This window comes from Crocodylus siamensis, chromosome 3, assembly GCF_052110815.1.
Source record: "Crocodylus siamensis isolate JL-2025a chromosome 3, ASM5211081v1, whole genome shotgun sequence".
Taxonomy (NCBI): Eukaryota; Metazoa; Chordata; order Crocodylia; family Crocodylidae; genus Crocodylus; species Crocodylus siamensis.
The window spans coordinates 20,631,363-20,651,285 of NC_143397.1; the positions used below are offsets into that span (position 1 = coordinate 20,631,363).

A 19,923-nucleotide genomic window follows, 5' to 3' on the forward strand; every position below is an offset into this window, starting at 1 on the left:
CCCACCTCACTGTGCCAGACCCAAAACCTCATTTTGGGAGTCTCTCTTGGGGAGCCTACAGCCAGCTGTTCTTCTTCCTGAAGAACACCCGGAAGCTTGGGGTAATGCTGCCACCACCCGAGCACTGGTCTCTGGTAGGGCTCTATGCAGCCTAGGGCACACAGACCCTGCGAGCTGTTGGGGTGCTTTGCCCACGGTAATATTTCTGGGTGCTTCTTTTAGTCCAAAGCATCCCAAGATAGCATCGGGTAGAACTGAGGGAAAATAAAAAGACAAACTCTGCTGGCCAAACTAGGAGCAAAAGGCCTCCTCTCTCTGTCTCCATAGTAGCACAGCAAGACAAGCTATAACCCGACACGTTTATTTATTGGGTGTTGGGGGAGAGGGTGTAGAATGAGCAAGTCAGAACACACTTCAAGCAAACGTAAGCCACTCGAGTCTTTATAGAGATTGGACACAGTGGTCCTTTTAAGATGTGACTGGCCTAGATATAATTCCTAACTCCTGGCAGGTTTCCAGGTTTTTACTTAGAGAGAATTGCCTGGCACCATTTGCTTGTAGCTTTCAAAATGCCTACCAAAAGGAAGAGAGCGCTCCCACTTCCTCCTAGGAATTTTATCGGGCCAGGTCACCTGATGACCAGCCCGAACCAAGAAGAAAACAAGGAAAGAGAGGGGTAACCTGGGCTGACCCAAGTGAGGGGCAGAGAGAGGGGGAGGGTATTTCTTCACAATTATAACTTCCATTCGCATCTTGCCTTTGTTTCTACTGCAGTTAGTCTTTTTTCCCCCTTTTTTATTTCAGTGGAATAATTCCTAGTGACACAAGAGCAGAACTGGACCCTCCAGGTGTAGGATACCTGTTGATAACAATCTACCAAGGTTTTGGGGAACTGCTTTGTTGTTGGAAGCACTGAAACATCTAGAAAGAGACACTTCCCTTTTGAAAACCACTCTTGTAAATGAATGCTGATTCCACTGCTGCTGTTTCTTCCAACAGCAATCAGACTGGATGCTTTCCCAAATTCTTTGGTTTTCTAATCCTACTTACTTGAGTTTGAGCCACCTGAAAACCCTCCAGTTTTCTACCTCCTTTCTACCTCTGCCCTTACTGCCTCACCTACGCTTGTCCTACTTTTTGCCTCATCGCTATCAAAACTTCTGTCACACAGTCTACCCAGCTCTATTTTCTCAAACACATATGGTGTTTATGAACTCAGCAGCAGCTATATGTGGAAGAAAGTTGGCATTTGGAAAACCAAACATATTTGTATGTGTATTTCCTGGACAACTTTTGCCTTAGTTTTAACTGCAAATTTACAAATACCAGATGAGTCACCTACCTGGATGACTCATTAAAATCACTGACCCTTTCCTGCCACCCCAGGGCCCTTAGCTGTTGTAGGGAAAACCTAATCCAATGCCAAAAGGAACTCCATGTTCTAATGGCTTCTATAAGTCAGGTTTTACCACTTCAGAAGCTGATGAAACTAACACTTTGCATATTGATCTGTTCTGTCTGAAGCTCTCCTGGAGGACATGTTCCAGCACCTAAGAACGTCATCTTACCAGAAAGGTACTGAATGTAATTATGAAACAAAAAGAGAAAATGTTTTTCATATGGTTGAACCCTAAATTCATACTTCACAGTTAATACTGAACCTCCTGAACTGTGCTTGGAGATTCAGAAAGGTAGCCATTTCAGAGCCCAGAGCACTACTTTTATCAAGCTGTATCCCGATGCAGATGAATATTTTGAAATATCTGTATGCACTCACATGGTCATTCTACCACTGAGAATGACCTGGAAGGTCCTGTTTCAAGGGAGGGATTTGAATGTGATATATTACTGTTAAACACAAACAGGGCAACAAACTACTTCTGAACTGACCTTTTAAAATATGGCTATGTAGTGTATCCTTCAAAATCTGAAATGTAAGAGACATGGAAAAATCATTATACCCAATGGCTCTCCCACATAGATCATGTCTTTGAAACAGAATGCGCATGAACATATGCAGACAAATTGATATGTTTTACGCTTCATGATATCTGAATCACCAGAAGAGAAATGGTTCATTTGAACAATGGAGAACTTCGGGCATCCTGTAAGGTGAGTGTGATTGACTGAATACATCATGCTCAGTTTTGGGCATACAGAGAAATAACTCTAGATGTCTGCCTCTGTGTGGAGACTGCCAAATCCTCTTGAGCTCCTGGCAATTCTCCACCACACTGAATGTGGGCTGCTACCTCATAGGCACAATCTGGCCCTTTATTCTGTTTAACACTGAACCTAATGTACAAATCAGGGTCAGTGCACCATTTTGCTTAGCACAGAGGTAGACACGAGTCCAGCCCAAAAGAGCTTACAACTCTAGTTCCAAACATTGACCAAACTTTGTCTATTCTATGAAAGCAAGCTAACCATGAAGCTTGGATCTGGATGTGAACTTTCTCCATGTGCCAGGAGGTTTGTACCTAGGAGAACAATTTGGTCCACAGTCTAGCTTCACCATTAGTGTGTAAAGTAGCTTATCAGATTCCTACCTGCCTGTACTTTCTAAGTTCATGAGTCCCGTCTTGTCTTTAACTTTGTCTCAGCAGTAATAGGGGTCTGATCAGCTCCTGTTGACTTCAGAGGGGCTGGAGACCAATAATGGTTCTTGAGCATTTTAGAAAATAAACATTTCCTACTTGCAGTCTGCAGATGGCAAGCACTTCCTTCCCAAATACTGTGGGGGAAAAAACTGGCACATCTAAATAAGCAATGACATATGCAGAGGTATAATAAGAAATCCCTTTTGTTAGACTTAAACTAGCTAAATTTAGTGCTTCATAAAATACATGACCAAATGCTGGTAAATAAATATTTATAATTTCATCTTGTTCAGCCACAGCTAAACCGTATTGTGCTTCTGTTCTCACCACTTCTGAAAAGGCTGGCGATTCTTTAGTTATAGCAAAAAAATCAATTTGCAGATTATTTAAGAAATACCTTTGGGTCCCCAGATTCTAAAAACTGAAACTTTGGCATTTTAGATGCTTACAAAATTTTCCATACTGATTATGACTCATAATCATTGCTTTTGCATTCAAGCCAGCATTGATGTTCTTCATATATCCTAACGTTTCAGGTTCTGACTATAAGCAAGATGGTGAAAGACATATAGCATTTTTAATTTTTCATTTTTGTTATTTCCCTAAAATCTGCCTTAATGGGTAAACAATCATATTTGCCTGAAATTTAAAGGAAGCAAATTAAATAATAGTATAGTAATAATGTGATTACTGAAATTATAGGCTATTAAAGTTTTCCTGTCTTGAAGCTGCATTATGGTTTATTTTGCCAGTAGATGGACATAAGAAAAATGTCTTAAAATTAAGAGGACTATTACCTGAAGTTCATATGCAAACATTACTGGTTTTCTTCTTTAAACACTATCTCAAATGAATAATAGTGACTCACTCACAAATTAATTATATGTACTTGTTATACTTGGTTCTTTCCTGAATGTGGGGGTTCCTGTGCATTATTTCTGCAAATTATCCAATTATTATGTTCTGTAAAGTTTAACAGGAAAATGCAAATTTATAGTCAGTAACTATGCTAGCATTCTTTTTCTTCTAGGCATATAAAGTAGGACCGCTAGCAGGATATAAAACCACAGAAAAATATGGCTGAATCCTCAGCTGTGGCTGAGATATGCTCCATGATGGCGAGGAGAGAGGGGGCACAGGTCACTTTTGTGTTCTTTTGACCCTGAGGTCTACCTTTTTTCAGACACAGTTTAGAGTCTCTGAGCTTGCTTATTGATTCGAATTTTGAAGACCTCAAACTTTACGAATGTGTGTTTTCAGTTCAGTGTATGGGAATTTTTAATTTAATTCCAGGGTCAGATTTCAATTTGACAACTTTCAAACTAAAATTTGTAACCGGGATGCTATCTATTTAGATTAGCACGAAAGAAAGATGGAAAAATATCTAGAAATAGTAATGGGTGTTCAGCGCAAGCTTTGCTGGTGGATGATGTACACTGATATTCAAACTCCAGAAGAAAGAGCCAGAAGCACAGGTAAACCTGGAGAGTTTTTTGAAAAATGACTGATTTGCCTTTGAAAAGTTTTAGTGAAGATGAAAAAGAGAATTCTGTAAAAATAAATAAATAAATAAATAAATAAATAATTGTGTTATTATCTAAAACAATGACCTTTCCCCCCCAGCTGATTTTTATTTTTATCATATAAAAATTGAAAAAGTTGGGGTGCGGGGGAGGCTAATACAAAGCTTAAAACATTTGAATTCTTTACACAAAAAAATTCCATTTAGTAGTAAAGGCATTTTTTCATTTAAAAAAAAAACAAAAAAACCCTCAATAAAACTTTTTATCAACCAGCTTTTTTGACCAGCTCTATGAACCTAAATTATTCAGTCTACTCATTTATGACCTAAAGGATCAAATAAATTAAACTCCCCTTAAATCTATGGCACCAAGATAATATCACAAAACAAGTGTAGATAAAACAATGTAAAATTAAAATTGCCTGAGGGGAAATGAGATGAGATTCAATGTAAGGAAGTACAGTTGAATACCTTAAAGGCATTAGTTGATGCATGTATATATGCTAAATAGGAGGACAGCTATGTGTCTGTATAGTATTTGCATAGTTCTTGTGAGAAAAGAGACTTGGGGCCAACTGTGGATAATAAACCAAATATGAATTTATAGTGTTGCTGCTGCTGAAAAATTAATAAAGTCTGGGGGGGTTATATGCAGAACTATGTCTGCTGCGAGAAATTAGCATCACTTCATACTGCATCTCCTGTGTTCTTGGGGAGGTTAAGCATAATTATAGTGACACAAAGCGTCCCTTTTCTTAGTTATCTATAACTCAGAAACCGTGTCCAGCAGCATAGTGAACTTGTAAAACGCGTACACCGCCCAAACATATGTGCCACCCACAAGGGTAGACTTCTGATGCTTCAGTTACATTCCTTGTCTTTCTCACTCTGCTTTCTCCAATACCTTATTTAGGAGGAGAAACAGAAGCATGAATTTTAAAATGAATCAAGGTAGGACAAATAAATACAATTCCCAGGAGCCACCACAGGAATTCTGCCACCTGAATGGAGACAGCATGTCAAGAGAGATGAAGATCAGAAAGGGAGCATGGCCTGCCTGGGTTACTATGGGCAGGAGAGATGTCGATGGGGTAAAGCAATGGGTCAAGGAGAAAGAGAACAATTCCAAAGCAATCTTTATGACACTAAAGCATGGGAGCTGAGACAAAGGAAGGTGTCTGAAACAGCACATTGTAACTGGGGAAAACCAAAACAGTTTAAGCTGTTTCAGAGCTAATGAGCATGTGCACACAGCCTTTACACTGAGGTGGATATGCTACTTCTGGTCTGCAAGGTAATGTGAAGACTGAGTGCAGCATATCATTGCGACACGCCCCAAATTCCTATGTCCAGGTACCTCAGTTAGTTATCTTTGGCTTCTTTGGGACTAGCCTACTCATACGCTTAAGCTAAGTACTCATTGAAATGCTCTGCTGGATCGCAGCCTTTACTGACTCCTTCCTCCATTCTCGTTCACTGTGCCTTTCTTCTCCGAGCTGTATTGAAATTGGTTCATCTGTTCACTTTTAGCAGAGTGGCTAGTCCTGGGCATCTTAGAGTTTGAGAGATCCTGCAGAACCTCTGAGCCAAGTAAACTGTAGCCATTTCATAGACTCATAAATCATGCCACCTAAGAAATCCCAGGTACGGCAAAAATATAACAGAGGAAGAAATCAAAGGAAAACCCTTTGGACCAGGCCATGCCCCTGAATGTTCAAACTGTGTTGCTGTCTTCATTCTTTCTGTGTCACAGTGAGCTGGCCAGGGCAAAAACTGGTTTTCAATTCATTTCCAAGAAAAATACTGCTGCCAAATGTGAGGTTAAATGGCTATTTCCTCCAGTTTTTGTATAACTCTGTGACTTCATTTTGTATTTTTCAGCAGTACGTGTGCCCCCCCTCCCAATAATTCTAGCAGTTTTCAATTTCCTCTATAAGAGTGAGATTAATTTTAATGGCAAACTTCCGTTGATGCACCTGGCCTCCAACACAAAACCATAAATCAGCTGTACCTGTTGTGCACTAGCTGAGGCTTTGATAACCAAATAAGCTTATCGGTGTTACCCAATCCTCCCCCTTCTTCCTATTGTTTGCAAAACCCACTGGTGTCTTGTCTTACATTTTAGCTGCCAGCTCTGGAGGCGGGGGGGACTTGCTTTCATTCTGTGCGTACCGGATACACTGGGACCTCAATCCTGGTCAGACGCTCGAGGAGCTACTTTTCGAACAGTAATAAAGTAGAACAAAAATAAGAGAAGTTCATACAGTAACTAGGCACGAGTCACGCAGCAGGCCACGTGCGGACAGAAGCGGAGCTGAAATCTGGACTCAAAAGAAACCCAATCTACCTTTGACCCTGTTCAAACTCAGAGTTGTAAGCGGGAGGCTCTCTCTTCAGGCTGGCAGGAAAGAAAGCAGGAAAAATCCCTAGAACTAGTCGTGGGTGTATCAGCAAAAGCTTTGCAGGTTTCTAGCAGCCCTCAAGCAGGCTTCTCTCAGGGGCTGCTTGGCATTTGCTTGTTCACTGAGGCGGGGAAGTGCGGGGCCGCCATCCTTCAGAAGGGAGAGAGGGACCAGGCGCTGGATAAAGCCCATGGCGAAACAAGGTGTCAGGGGAAGTGGAGTGGGGGGCAGACGGTGTTAACACCCGCTGTGACTGTCTGGCCCCTCAGAGCCTGGCAGCCGCCAGAGCCACAGCAAGCCGGTACCCGCCGGGTCTTGGGGGGCGGGAAGGCTTCCTCGCCCCGACATGAAGCCGACCCGGGCCGCAGGACGGGGCGGGCGGCCCCGGGGGCTCCCTCGACGCTCCTGGAGCCCCGAGCCGCCACGACACGGGCCTGCCGGGGCCGCGGCCATCAATCAGGGCCGCCTGCGCCATTATCAGCCGCAATAAAGCCGCCCCCAGCCCTCGGCTGCGCCCCCGGCCCCGGGGGTGGCAGGGTGATAAGAAGGCGCTGACGGGGGCGAAGCCAAGCGCTTATCGAGCCCGGCAACCCGCGGCGGGAACAAAGCGCCGTGAGGAGGGGGCTGCGGGGGCGGCCGGGGGCTTTGTCCGCGCCGAGGGGGGGGACGGCGCCCGGGCAGCGGGGCGGGGCTCGGGGGGGCGGGGGCTGGGCTGGACGGGGCCCCCAGAGGCGGCAGCATGGGAGGGCGGGCGCGGGCGGGGAGTGTCGGGCTGCGGGGGCGGATGGGGGATCCCGGGGGCCCGCCCCGGAGCAGCCCCCGCCTCGCCGGAGCCACCTCCAGGGGAGGCGTCAGACGCTTGAACCCGGCTGTCACCTCGTCCCGGCGCCTTATAAATGCGGGGCAGCGGTGGCGGCGGCGGCAGCAGCGTCCGGAGCCGGAGGCGGGCGCCGCTCGGCATGGGGGGCTGCGAGGGGGTGCTGCCCGGCAAGCGCCGCTCGCCGCTGCCGCTCCGCGCCCTGCTGCTGCTGCTGCTGGCGGCGGCCGGCGCCGCGGCTCCCGCGCCGTCGGGCGGCGGCTCCGCGCCGCTGGCCAAGATCTACCCGCGGGGCAGCCACTGGGCCGTGGGTAAGTGTCCTCGGCCGGGCCGGGCCGGGCCCGCCGCCCCCTGCTGCGGGTCCCCTCGGGCCGGACTCGACGGGCGCGGGTTGGGCGCCCCGGGCGGCCCCTGGACCAGCGGGGCCCAAGCTACGGGGGGAGACCCCCAGCGGGGGGGCCGCAGGGGTGGGGGCGGCGCGCCCGGTCCGCTGAGCCTCCCCCGGCCCCGGCCCCGGCCCCGGAGCGGCCACACAAGCCCCGAGCGAGAGGCCAAAGGGCCCCTGCTCCCAAACAGCGGGTCATCGGAGCTGCCGCTGCGGGTCGGACCACGGCTCCCAGTCGCCGGTGTCCCTGTGGCAGAGAGGGGGGCAAAGTGGGTCTGCCAGGGTTTCTCCCAGCCACTCTTCACACCCTGGTTTGCAACATTTAGGGTCTAGGAAGGTCTGGTGCAGAGGCTGCGCCCCTCGCTGGTCTGGCTCTGGGGAGATTGCCTTGGCTTGGCCCAGTGTCACCACCTCCCCCCGGGGCTGTCCGGATCACAAGAATCACTGTGACCGCAGCCACATGGCAGGACCGCTTGGCATCGCACGCTCCTCACCTGTGTAAGGGGCAAAGCACCACTCCTCCACCTGCCTGGAGGCTGGGAAGCCTGTTTCTAAAGCTGAAGTGTAAAACTTGCTAGCAAAATGCAAAGATCTGGAGTGAGACAATCACAGGGGTGCCAGGTTCATTTATTGCTTAGTTTTAAGATGAAATAAACAAACAGAAAAGACTCCCCGAGATCGGTCCTGGGTTTTAGATGATGGCTTTAAAAGCTGCACACAGATAACAGAACCACATGGCAGGTGACAGAAGCAGCAGCAGTGGTCTCAAGCCGCTGCAAGGCAAGTTGAGGTTAGGTATTAGGACAAACTTTCTTGCTGGGAAGGTAGTAAAGCGCTGGAACAGGCTACCCAGAGAATTTGTGTAAGGTTCATCCTTAGAGGTTTGCAGGGAGATAACGCTTTGGTTGAGATGATTTAAGTGGGATGGTCCTGCTTGGAGCAGAGAGTTAGACTGGATGACTTCCTGAGGTCCCTTCGAGTCCTCTTTTTCTATGATTCTGTTATTTATCCTTTCCTTTGAAGTTCATGGGCAAATAGGAAAAGTAGTTTTCTAAAGCTTATGCTAGTCTTTAAAATCCCATGCAACAAGAAGTACGGCTGCTTGCTTGTTTCATGTATGCTGAAAGAACTGGGCTAATTTTATCTAGTGTGCAAAAACCAGAGGATACATCTGTTTTCAAAGGCTTACTGCACCATGCATTAAGTACTACTCTTCCTCCACCACAGCAAGGAATCCACCTTAGATCGGGTGTTTTAGTTTCCTGCTTTTGGACGGCTCATATTAACAAGCTGATTAAAGCAGTGGGGACTACTTGCAGCAGCCACTAGATTAAGTTCTGAAATTTCTCTTTCTTCATCTTCCAGATTGCCAAAATGATCTGAATTTTGGAATTCAGTTTAAAAAATTACCTCTTTTGGCAAACCAGCTGTATCTGGTCATTTATGTAGATTATGGGGATTACGGTTTGATTGATCAATATTTGTTGACACAGAAATAACTTGTCTTACTTTCTTTTAACAGTGGGTAAACAACCTGGTATATTTAGTGTAGCGTATGCAGTGGCATACTATTTCACTATTGAAATAGTGAATAATAGTGAAATAGAAACAATCTTGGAATGTTTCATTGCTGTTAATATTTCATTAACATCCTGATTCAGCAAAGCATTTAAACTAGCATGTTCTTAAGATCTTCTCTGTTTAGGAAAGCAATTAAACATTTGAGTCTAAACCCTTTAAAATGCATTTAAGCATTTTCCCAGGCTGGCACTTGATGATGTACTTAAGTGTTAAATTCAACAGAACTCAAGCACCTAAAAAAACGCAAGCGCAAGTCCATTGCTGAACTATGGCTAATAAGAGAACCCAGCCCAAACTAGTATTGTGAAGGGGATGATGTAGTATAGCCTCGGGGTCTGAAACGCAGGTCCTAAGAAAAACAATGACAGGAAACAATTGAAGGATATTTCCCCTCCAGCCCATGCACTACTCTTTTGACTGTAGTTGTTCTTTGTTTTATTCCTACTTTTTTTCTGTTTTAAGAAAACATCTTGTCCCCCTGCTGATTGCTCATGAGCCCTATTTCATTTCAGAACATCAACATGTGGAATATTGCTTTTAGCTTTTTTTATTCAAATTACTATTCTTAGTGAATTTTATAATTTATTTCAATTTAGCTTTTTGAAGCAAAAATGGTGTGGAAGCCACTTCATGCTAAAGTCAAGATTTAAAACTGTCATGATCTGTTTCAGCTCCTCACACTTATCCCTGCTCACAACCATCTCTTTCTATCTCCAGCCTCAGCACCTTATCTCCTTCTACTCATCATAATTTCTTTCACCCATGTAACCCAAGGACTATGGGTTATTTTTTGTGCACGTCTGTGACAAAAATCCCACGTTGCCCCCCTAGGCATAGTATGACATCACCTACCTGTCACTCAGAATGTGGCTTTGAGCAATCGCATCCATTCAGTTTTGGTTAATTTCACAATATTCTGATTGTTTTTCACAGGACATTTAATGGGGAAAAAGAGCACTGAAGATTTGCCTTATGTTTATGAAGAAGGAAACAAAAATTCATTTTCAGCATTACCTGAAAATACCAAGCAGCTAGAAGATTACCTTCAATGGGAAGAAACATTTAAGTACTTGCTAAGGCTGTTAGAAGGGAATGAAAACAGAAACCCTCAGATCCTAAAAGAAGAGCTTCCATGGTACACCAAGAACACCTGGGAGACAGATGACAATAGCAGCCCAAAAAATGTAAGTTTAAAATAAGCAGGTACAGTATTTTCTTTACTGAACATAATCAAATTAATCTCTTCAAACTCTGGGATTGTTGGTAGAACTGGTGGAGTACATGGCTGTGAACAGTGAACATTATGAATCCAGCTCTTATTCCTGATCACAAATTGTCAGCAAATTGCCAACCTCCTGAATGTGTCTGTTATTTAAAGGAACTCAGCAAACATTTTGCAAACTTCAAATTTTGCACCATCTTTTTTGTGAGTGTTCTTTCAGTTATTACTGCGTTGTATGGTCCTAGTGTCTATATGCCCCAGTTACTGTCAACCACTATACAAACACAGACCCAGACTTGATTTCTGCCCTCAGGAGTTTCTAGAGGAATTTAAAAACAGCGTAGCAAACAGTAGCAAGGAAAGATGGGGATAAAAGGTAATAACAATAAAATCCCATCATAGTTACATATGTGAGCTCAGAAAGCTTGACTCCTTTGTATTTAAAAGTAAATAAATGAAGCTAGCTATTGCCAGTTGCTGCCCAGTCTGCCCGTGGTTAGGCACTGGCTTTCTCTGCTGTGGTCTTCTGGCTAGAATACTGGACTGGCACTGAGGAGACCAAGTCATTTTTTCTCTCTGCGCTAAGTTTTCCCACCCGTAAAATGGGGGTAATGATAGTGGCCATATTCCTGAATGCTGGGAGATCTACAGATGATCAGTGCCATAGAAGAGCCAAGTGGGATTCGCTTTCCAATACATGGACTAGTTAGAACAACACTGAGAACTTAGCAATGATGTGGTCCACATCCAACGATTACTGCCGCCTAGTGAATTTTCTAAGCGTTTTGTGAAAGCATGGCATAAAGAAATTGGTACCACTACGCTGAAATTCTGGTCCACTGAGGTCCAATGAGCACTTTTTACACTCTGGTCAGCATTGTAGCTATGCCACAAGTAGCAACCCTCAATCTTGTGCCCCCTCAGTCACCAGCCAAAGCTGGTGCCCTGCTCACCCATCCCTTATTAAGTTACTGAGGTCCCTGGAAAGTTTATCATTTACTTGAATGACACTAAGATGTCACCCAATGACTCAAGTCCTTGAAACTCTGGGGATGAATTTCACCCATATGTCTCATTCTATATCCATAACCAAAAAGACTCTGATACAACAGTATAGAAACTATGACTAACACAATATAAATAATAAAATACTTATTTTGGTTCACTTATGTTATTTTTGGTTCTGCAGCATGTAGCCTAGCAATAAAATTTATATTGCATCGGTTTTAACATATGCAGTTTCCTCTCTGCTGAGTAGAATGAAGAATAGCTTTACTTATAATAGTAGTTTGTATGAAATCATACATATTCAATTATTAAGAGCTAAATTTTACCTCAGTGAAAATCCATATATATGTATGTACTTTTATCCTAGATTAAGAACTATACCTACATTATTCTTATTATTCTGTGGTCACAGATAAAACCTATCCAGGGATTAATGACAGCTGTTGGCTTATGCACCTCAAATTCTCCAGTGAATGTTGAATATTTGTATGACAAGGTTTTTTTCCATGTGATTAAAATCCATGGAGCCAGGCTACTCTGTTTTGCCTCACCACCTGTGAGCCGTTCCACATGGTCATTTTTCTATCTGAGCCCTGGAATACCTTACCCCCATGAAGCAAGCTCATGCTCTGCATTTCACTATGCCACTGTGCAAAGAAACTGCCAGAAACAGTTAGGGGTTGATCCAATACTTACTTAAGTCAGCAGAAATTTCTCCATTAACTTCAGTAAATAATGGATCGGGGCTCAAAGTCAAACTGCACTTCTTTTTTGAGACCTGCTTTTTTGGCTATTGAAGCCCTAAGAGTCTAATGTGCTTCACTTTTTAGAAGGCCTTTAAAATGTGCCAATCATTTATGATATGATTAAACAATAATAACTTATTATGAACAAGAAGCTAGTAGGATACTGGCATATTACTTTGAAAGCCAAGGATGCTTGGAGCATAAGAGTTGTAATTTTCAGACTTTTTCAAAACCGTTCTGAGGGCAGACTTTGGGTTTGTAGACTTTCCCGTTTGAGTTACCCAGATTTTTTATAGCCAACACTATATTGGAATGTGATGCTGTAAACTGTGTAGCTTAATGAAGGGGCTCAAATAGCACAGTAATCAGTGGGATGTCCAAACCAAGATAGAAGATAGTCATGGAGAACAGCTATACTACCTCTAACCATATTAGGGGCATTACTGTTAAAAACAAACCCTCCACCCGCTTGCTTGTGCTGGATGCCAACTGCCAAAAAAAGAACACAAACATAATGCAGCTCTCATTGGAGCAGTCTTGGGAACTGCGAGGGAGACTGAGAGTGGGCTGGGCGCACCCTTAGCTCATGCCAGTAAACGCTTCCAGTGTATTTTTTCAGCATTTGGCATACACAGAGTGGGGCTCACAGGATGGGGCATGTTTTCAAGACACTGTTTCGTAATATAGCCACCAGAGTCAGTAAGGACATGCTCAGGCAAATTTGCCGTTGGCTCCCATGGCTACAAGACGGGGCCTACAAGTGGAACAAAATGCCAAGTCTTACTGCACTGGAGTTTGAAACAGGCACCTATTCTTCAGAAAAGCAAGATACTTAATCCCAGTCATGGTGGATTAATATTTGCTGCTGGCTTCAGCTCCTGAAATGTGAATAAAGAAGGGTGAACTGTAGGCTGTATGCTCAGACAGAAGGAATGTGTTCTGTGATCATCCCATGGTCAACATATTACAAGTCTGTAATTACAGAACACTGTACATGTACTTATTGAAATGTTAGCATTGCAAGGTCCAACTCTGAATGTGCATGACCATAGATTGCCATCTACCGAATGCAAATAAGACATGGCGTGTTGGGAAGACATTTGTGTTTCCTAATTCTCCACATTGATAGCTGAGCCCCGCCCCCAGTCTAACAGCACAGACAGTCTGTATGTTTCCTGTTGGATAGAAGATAGCAACTGTATATGGGACCTTATTGCTGAGTGTACTTTTGGCATGCAGTAATATCACCAAGTATCGTTTTAGTGTTTTTTTCCTACAAAATGGTATGATACTGGTATTTTCTATTGATTCCCACAGTGTGGTAAGCATTTTCCAAACATAAAGATTCAGGCTCTACCCTGAATAACTTGCTAGCCAAAAGCCTGGCACAGGGTGGTCAAAGCATCACATCATACAAACAGTTAAAAGGCACAAAGGACCTAGGTTCTATCTTGATGCTATAAAAACGGTGGGGATTCAAATTAGCTTCCCTGGGCTCATGCAGGAGAGATACAGACCCACCTCCAGTAACAGGGCGAGCAGCTTCAGCTCAGGGAGCTGCAGAAACTAAGACAGTCATTGCTTACTCTGCTGCCTTCAACATGAGTCCTCAAGAAGGTTCTGTACCCACAAATTTGGTGGCAGGCCCTGGCCCTGCTCACGCTGCTGTCAAATTCCCAGCCTCAGTAGGAGAGCCCCAGTGGCTGGATAACATGGTTTTATGGGCCAGATTCAGTCCGCAAGCTGTATGTTTGACACCCAGGTATGAGATATTTACAACTCAGACTGTTTCTTCTATTGTTTGTAGAATAGCATCTATGAACCCTGATTGCTTTCATCCCATTCAGGCCCCTACTGCTTAATTTATTTATTTTCTACCAATGTTGCTTGAAATCTCTCATGGCCACTATTGTGTCCTTGTCACCATCCTTTTCTGTTTCTATTGTTGCCTCCTCCACATATTTGTCCCTTTTTGATCAGGAAATCCACAATGCCCATTCTTCACTTTTATTAGCTTTAATGTCATGTCCTAACAATTCAGCCTTACTTATGGTTCCTCCAAGGTTGTTCTGGGTTTTTTTTTTTTTAATTGTTAAGTTCTTCTTCCTCAGTTAATTTCAAGCAAATCAATGATAAATCTCCTGTCCTTCAAACACAATGAATTCATACTGCAACAAACTTGGATTGGCTATAGAAATCTAAACAACACTCGGCCTGTTCTAAAATTTTGCTCAAGTGAAATTTAAAGCAAACTTTAAACTCTTTCTATAAACTTGGTTTTTAATATTATTTTGATGTTATATAAATGGGACAACAGAGAAAATAATTAGGGATTATTATTTGTCTAATACTCTGGTTGTCAGTGAATCAGTTAACCAAGACAAATGTGGCCATTAAAAAAGTTTATTAGAAGTTTATTTGCTCTTTGGATACAGACAACAGCCATATGCTAAGTTTATTGAATCAGCAGGTGATTTTGGACAGGACTGTTCTACTAATATTATTTAACTCTTTTTTTTATTAGATGATGGAATATCTGCTTCAAGTTAAGAATATGAAGGAAAACACTCCAAGCTGAAGTGAAGATCTCCCAATCTTACAGGAACAGAATAATTTCCTTAAGAGACTATGTTTCACAAGCGCTTGATTGTATCAGATAAACAACAAGGTTTCCTTTGTGTAAACAAGATTTCTTTTGTGTAAAATACCCAAACACTTGTATTGTATGGTCCAACACTAATCTTGCTTTTTTATTTTTTCCCTCCAAAGCTGCATTTTCTTGTTTAAAAGGCTTTGCTGTCCGGGAAGGGTCTTCCAATTATATAACTTCTCTGTCTATTCAGGTCATCTTTTAGGTCAAAACTACATAACATTTCAACATTCCCAATAAATAAGAATAAAAAAGCCAAGTTTATGCTTTTAATTAAAATTACAAACTGGGAGTTACTGTACTGTACTTTGTAACAACCAAATAACAGGGCTTCATTCCGTGTTATGGACAGTCATTAACTGATGTAAATCAGTGTGGTGCCGTTGAATCCCAGGATGCTACGCAGATTGATACGTGTCAGAATATGACTCATTACTTCCATTTACATAAAGAATTATGCTTGAACTGAGCCACATCCAAGACTTCCTTACACTGATGTATAAGACTCCAACACAATGAAAAGGAGGCCCAGGAGAAACCTGCGGAGATGGCTCTGGTGTGACATTCACAAAGGAACTTCAGAACAGAAAATGGAAGGGAAGTGGGCAAGTCGCACACAAAGGTGGGTTCAGCTGGGCATTGTACAGCACATTTCTCCATGGGCATTTATACACATATTTTTTCTCACTGCAAAGTGCTGGAAATCTAGTGTATCAGAGCAGACTCAATTAATCGAGTCTGCTACGCACGTGAGCTGATGGGCACGGTGCTGCATTGCTTATAGTTCTATATGCAGCAAAATGCACATCAGTCCAAATACACAAAGCAAACTCACTCTTCAGTTCACTACTTCTCACTCAGAACAACGTGAATAACTACAGAGTTAGTCCTTGTGAAAGCTAGAAATGATGCCATACTAAAGAACGGACAGGCATTAAAGGGGACTTAATTGCATCCACTCTCAGAAATGAAACACCTATTGTTTCACCTTGCATGTAGCATGAACTGTAACTAAAAAGCAGGCTCTCTCTGAAATAGAAATACAGCAACATTTTCTATTCCCCAGCTTCTCTCTCCCAGCACTTATTTATGCTTTTATAAAGAGAGAGTGTCAATGAAATAAATATCTTCTTCTGCTAAGCACCCATTGAAACCTGGCTCAAGGCAGGAGTGCATGGCTGGATTCTAATGGATTTTGGATTTTTAACCACTCACAATCACCTTAAATGAAATGTAATTTTTAGGACCTAACCTTAGAAATTGTCCAGAGGCCAAAAGCAGTAAGTGCATGAGTACAGAAGTTTGGTTACTGCAGAAAGGGACCTAGTATCGTAGAATGCCTATTATCACCTTAGACTTCATCACTAAGCTGAATTGTAATTGGGATTGTTTTAATTTCTTCAACCAGTCAGAAACCCCATCTTATTCAAAGAACTGATTGATTACAGGCTGGCTTCTGATGCAGATGCAGCTTCTGTTGGGACTCGCAAGCCAATTTAAAGCTATTAATAAATCCCAGTCTCATAAACAGTTTTCAGTAACACTGAAAACACAGAATTTTCAAAGGACTTCACAAATTGTAACTGGGCATGTCTACACATTCATTAACGTGCTTTTGGCAATGTGCATTAAATTTAGTACCTCCATTGTAAGGTACTAGAAAAATGTGTATTAGCCTATTTTAATGTGCATTAGCTAAAGAGCACTTTTTTGTGATGCTGTAATGTGCATTAAAATAGGCTAACAAGCATTAAAGCGCATATGTAGATGTACCCACTGATCTTCAAAACAGTCCTGTATTATTAACCTCATTGGATGTTGAACTTTGTTCAGCTATAGCATTTGCTAGCCAAATGTTTTATAAAAAGGGCACCCTTATATGCCAACTTCTTCCTGAGCCACCTTGAAGATGAGTTTTTAGAAAAATGTATAATCTAACCCATTTGATACCCAGAATACAGAGCTGGAACCTTCCTCAACTAGAAGCAGCATGTACTGTACATTTGCTTACTGATTTTCACTACAATTTCAATAACATTTGAAATTCCATCACATTTTCTTTGGAATATTTCAACTTTCTAGATAGCATCATCCACATTTAGAATGACACCCTACAAACAACTGTGTAGTGTGTACACCTCCCCACCCACACTTGCTTCAAAAAAAGTAATAACTATCTCAACCATACCAAGAAAGCTGCAATTGATAGCCAGGCCCTCTGATACTGCCACATGTGCTCTGAGTAGACTATGTATGACCACCAACGATGACACTGCACCAGAGAAAGAGATTGTATCTTTGAATGAATTAGTCAGATCCACCTCAAAAATCCACCAACTGCTCACCTTGGTTGTCACATACCACTCCATGCTGGAACCTATGAAAAGATCTTTAAACTATTAAAACCTATAATTTAAGAGCATCATTAATCGAAAGTAATATTACATCCATATTGGGCTTTCCAATAACAACCCAACTGTGTCAAGCTCATCATCAGAAGCAAACTCTGTACTGATCAACAAACACCAATCAGAGCAAGACCTTGCCTGTAAACAAAAGCAAAATCTGCCAGCACATCTCCCCTATCACCACAACCAAAATCCTTTACAACAAAACCATCAGAATCCAGGCATTCTACATGGGCTTATCACAAAATGTGGCATATGCCATCCAATGCACAAAATACAACTGTTCAGCCACTGTGCTCCAAAAAGGACTCCCACATAAAAATGACAAAGGACAGAAATACCCCATCACCACTGGAAAAACACATTTTGTAGCGAAAGCACTCTATCTCTGTCTTCCCAGTCCTTGTCCTCAAGGGAAATCTTCTCAGCACCTTCATAAAACAATCCTGGGGCTAAAAATTCATACTTTACTGGACATCAGAAACCATGTTCTTAACATGGACAATAGTTTTGTGGTTCATTATAACTTACCTGCTCCTCCTCTTAACTTATTTGTTATCTGAAGGTTATGTGTCGCTTGCCTTGAACGAGCATACTCTTTTTTCATAATTAGGTTTATCTATGGCAACTATTCCTTACGTGGTCTGTAAGCACTCCCAAGAACTCTTTTCTGTTCCACAGGTTTATTGCCCACTGCTACTTTTAAGCGATCAATGTAATTACTATGATGTGGTTTGACAACAGTAGCTGTTTTAACCGGTCTGCAGCTTCGGCTCTGTTTCCTTCCCAGAACACGGAAGGGCACTTTGTGCTTGAAAGTTTGTCTAATATCTCTCTCAACTATAAAGCTGGCTCAATAAAAGATATCATATCATCAAAAAAAGCGTGCTTTCTTCATTTTCCCTGGACCTATATCATGGCTATAACAACATTACGATCTTCCTATCACAGGAATTCAGCCATGGCAATAGTAACAGCTTTGATGAAATCTTCCAGACTCCAGCAGATGGCGCACCCTGCCAAAAAATGCATCATTGAAACAGGATTTGGGTGATTTTGTGGCTTTGTGTTTCTCTCGTTCACTTCTAAGAGCAAATGTTTATAACGGTGATGATGAATGGAAGCCCCTGGACAAAACGAAGAGGACTGAGTCTCCTGGAATACCACAGCTGGGACTGAACCACAGTTATAAAATGCTAGGAGACCCAGTTCCAACCTATAAATTGTGAATCAACGTGTGCCCCAAGATAACAAGTCAGTTATATATATTTTCTAACTGAGACATGAATGATTTTGACACACAATGAAAACATGTTATATTTTGATATGTGGAGATCCTAGCTAAAGATCCAGCGATTCTCTGTTTCCCTACCTTAAAGCTACCAATGGCTTTGGGGGGGTGGGGGCATTAAATAAATCATGCTTCTCTACCACTACCCATTGACAGAGAGAGTTGTGGGAGGCAATCTTCCCAACTTGAAGTCTGTTTTAAGACTTTTCAAAATACCTATTACAGTACTATAGATTCTGCCCAAATGTTTCTGAAAAAAAAACTTCAGGAAAAACCCCTTAAAGAACAAATATGATTATCACATTGTATTATTGACAATTGTTAATTGTTAATTGTTATTATGCTCTTGTATTGTTATACTGTATGTTCATTCTGTGATTTGCAGATAGAGTTAACAAGTGTTAGCTGTCTGACTAGTGTATAATTAACTGGTCACATACCACTCACTTTACTCATATGAAGTAAAGGTTACACAAGTGAGCATGATTATCTGCGTCTAATCTGCCTAAACAAAACAGTATTCTTTAGGTCTGAAAAAAAAATATTTGTGTTAAAAATATCCCTAAAGAGTGGTTAAGGCATGATACAACTAGTAGCTGTTGAAATGTGTGATTTGTATCTTTTCATGCCAAGTAAATGGTGGGTCACATGGACTAGATGACAAACTATTATCCCAATGCAAATATGTCACTGATACGTAAAACACCCAGACTAGTATCTTTTATGTATGACAAGTTATGCAATTCTAATTCCATTTTTAATTTCCTTTGAAGCAGTGCTATGCTGATCTCTTCATAGGACAGTGTTAAACCAAGATAAAGTCTAACTCATGTCCAAAAGCATGTCTACAGGACTCCCCAACAAAGTCTGCAGGGTTGGGTTTTTTTTTTTTTCCTTAAGCAAAACTCCTATTGGGAGGAATAGGCACCAGAGTCAGAGAATGCATTTACTAATATCAGCTAAAAGTTAGCTTTATCTTCCTAAGTGTCACGGACCAGACCTCCAGATGGTCTAAACCAGTATAGCTCTATTGACTATTGGAGCAATTCCAGCCTCCGTCAGTGGAGGACATGGCCAAAGGCATTTGGCACCAAAGTTAATGCAAAGGCTGTGATGGTACAGTGGTGAAGGTACTAAGCCAAAAAAGTGTGTTTGACCCTTGTTTCACAACTGTATTGAAGACTGCCTCCCATCAGCCCAGCTGTGAATAGCTGGTCATTGGGGGTCGAAGGCAGGCAGATGTGATGCTAGACATGCCATTCCCTTGTGCAACACTGGCTGCAGAAACTCT

The 19,923-nt window shown here is 42.4% G+C and overlaps 1 protein-coding gene across 1 annotated transcript; it reads left to right on the forward strand.

Moving 5' to 3' along the window:
* The first annotated feature begins 7,350 nt into the window (after positions 1–7,350).
* On the forward strand, positions 7,351–18,229 carry GRP (gastrin releasing peptide). The gene is made up of 3 exons (XM_090037888.1): positions 7,351–7,652; positions 10,241–10,491; positions 14,808–18,229. The coding sequence occupies exons 1-3, from the start codon at positions 7,421–7,423 to the stop codon at positions 14,859–14,861; spliced, it is 537 nt and encodes a 178-aa protein (XP_089894014.1). The 5' UTR covers positions 7,351–7,420; the 3' UTR covers positions 14,862–18,229.
* The last annotated feature ends 1,694 nt before the right edge of the window (positions 18,230–19,923 follow it).

What these genes read in the sequence shown, in the direction of transcription:
- GRP (XM_090037888.1), top strand. Translation starts at nt 7,421, where the DNA reads ATGCGGGGCAGCGGTGGCGGCGGCGGCAGCAGCGTCCGGAGCCGGAGG. An exon ending in GGGCAGCCACTGGGCCGTGG is followed by an intron (nt 7,653 to 10,240) that starts GTAAGTGTCCTC and finishes TGTTTTTCACAG; the next exon opens with GACATTTAATGGGGAAAAAG. An exon ending in ACAATAGCAGCCCAAAAAAT is followed by an intron (nt 10,492 to 14,807) that starts GTAAGTTTAAAA and finishes TTTTTTTATTAG; the next exon opens with ATGATGGAATATCTGCTTCA.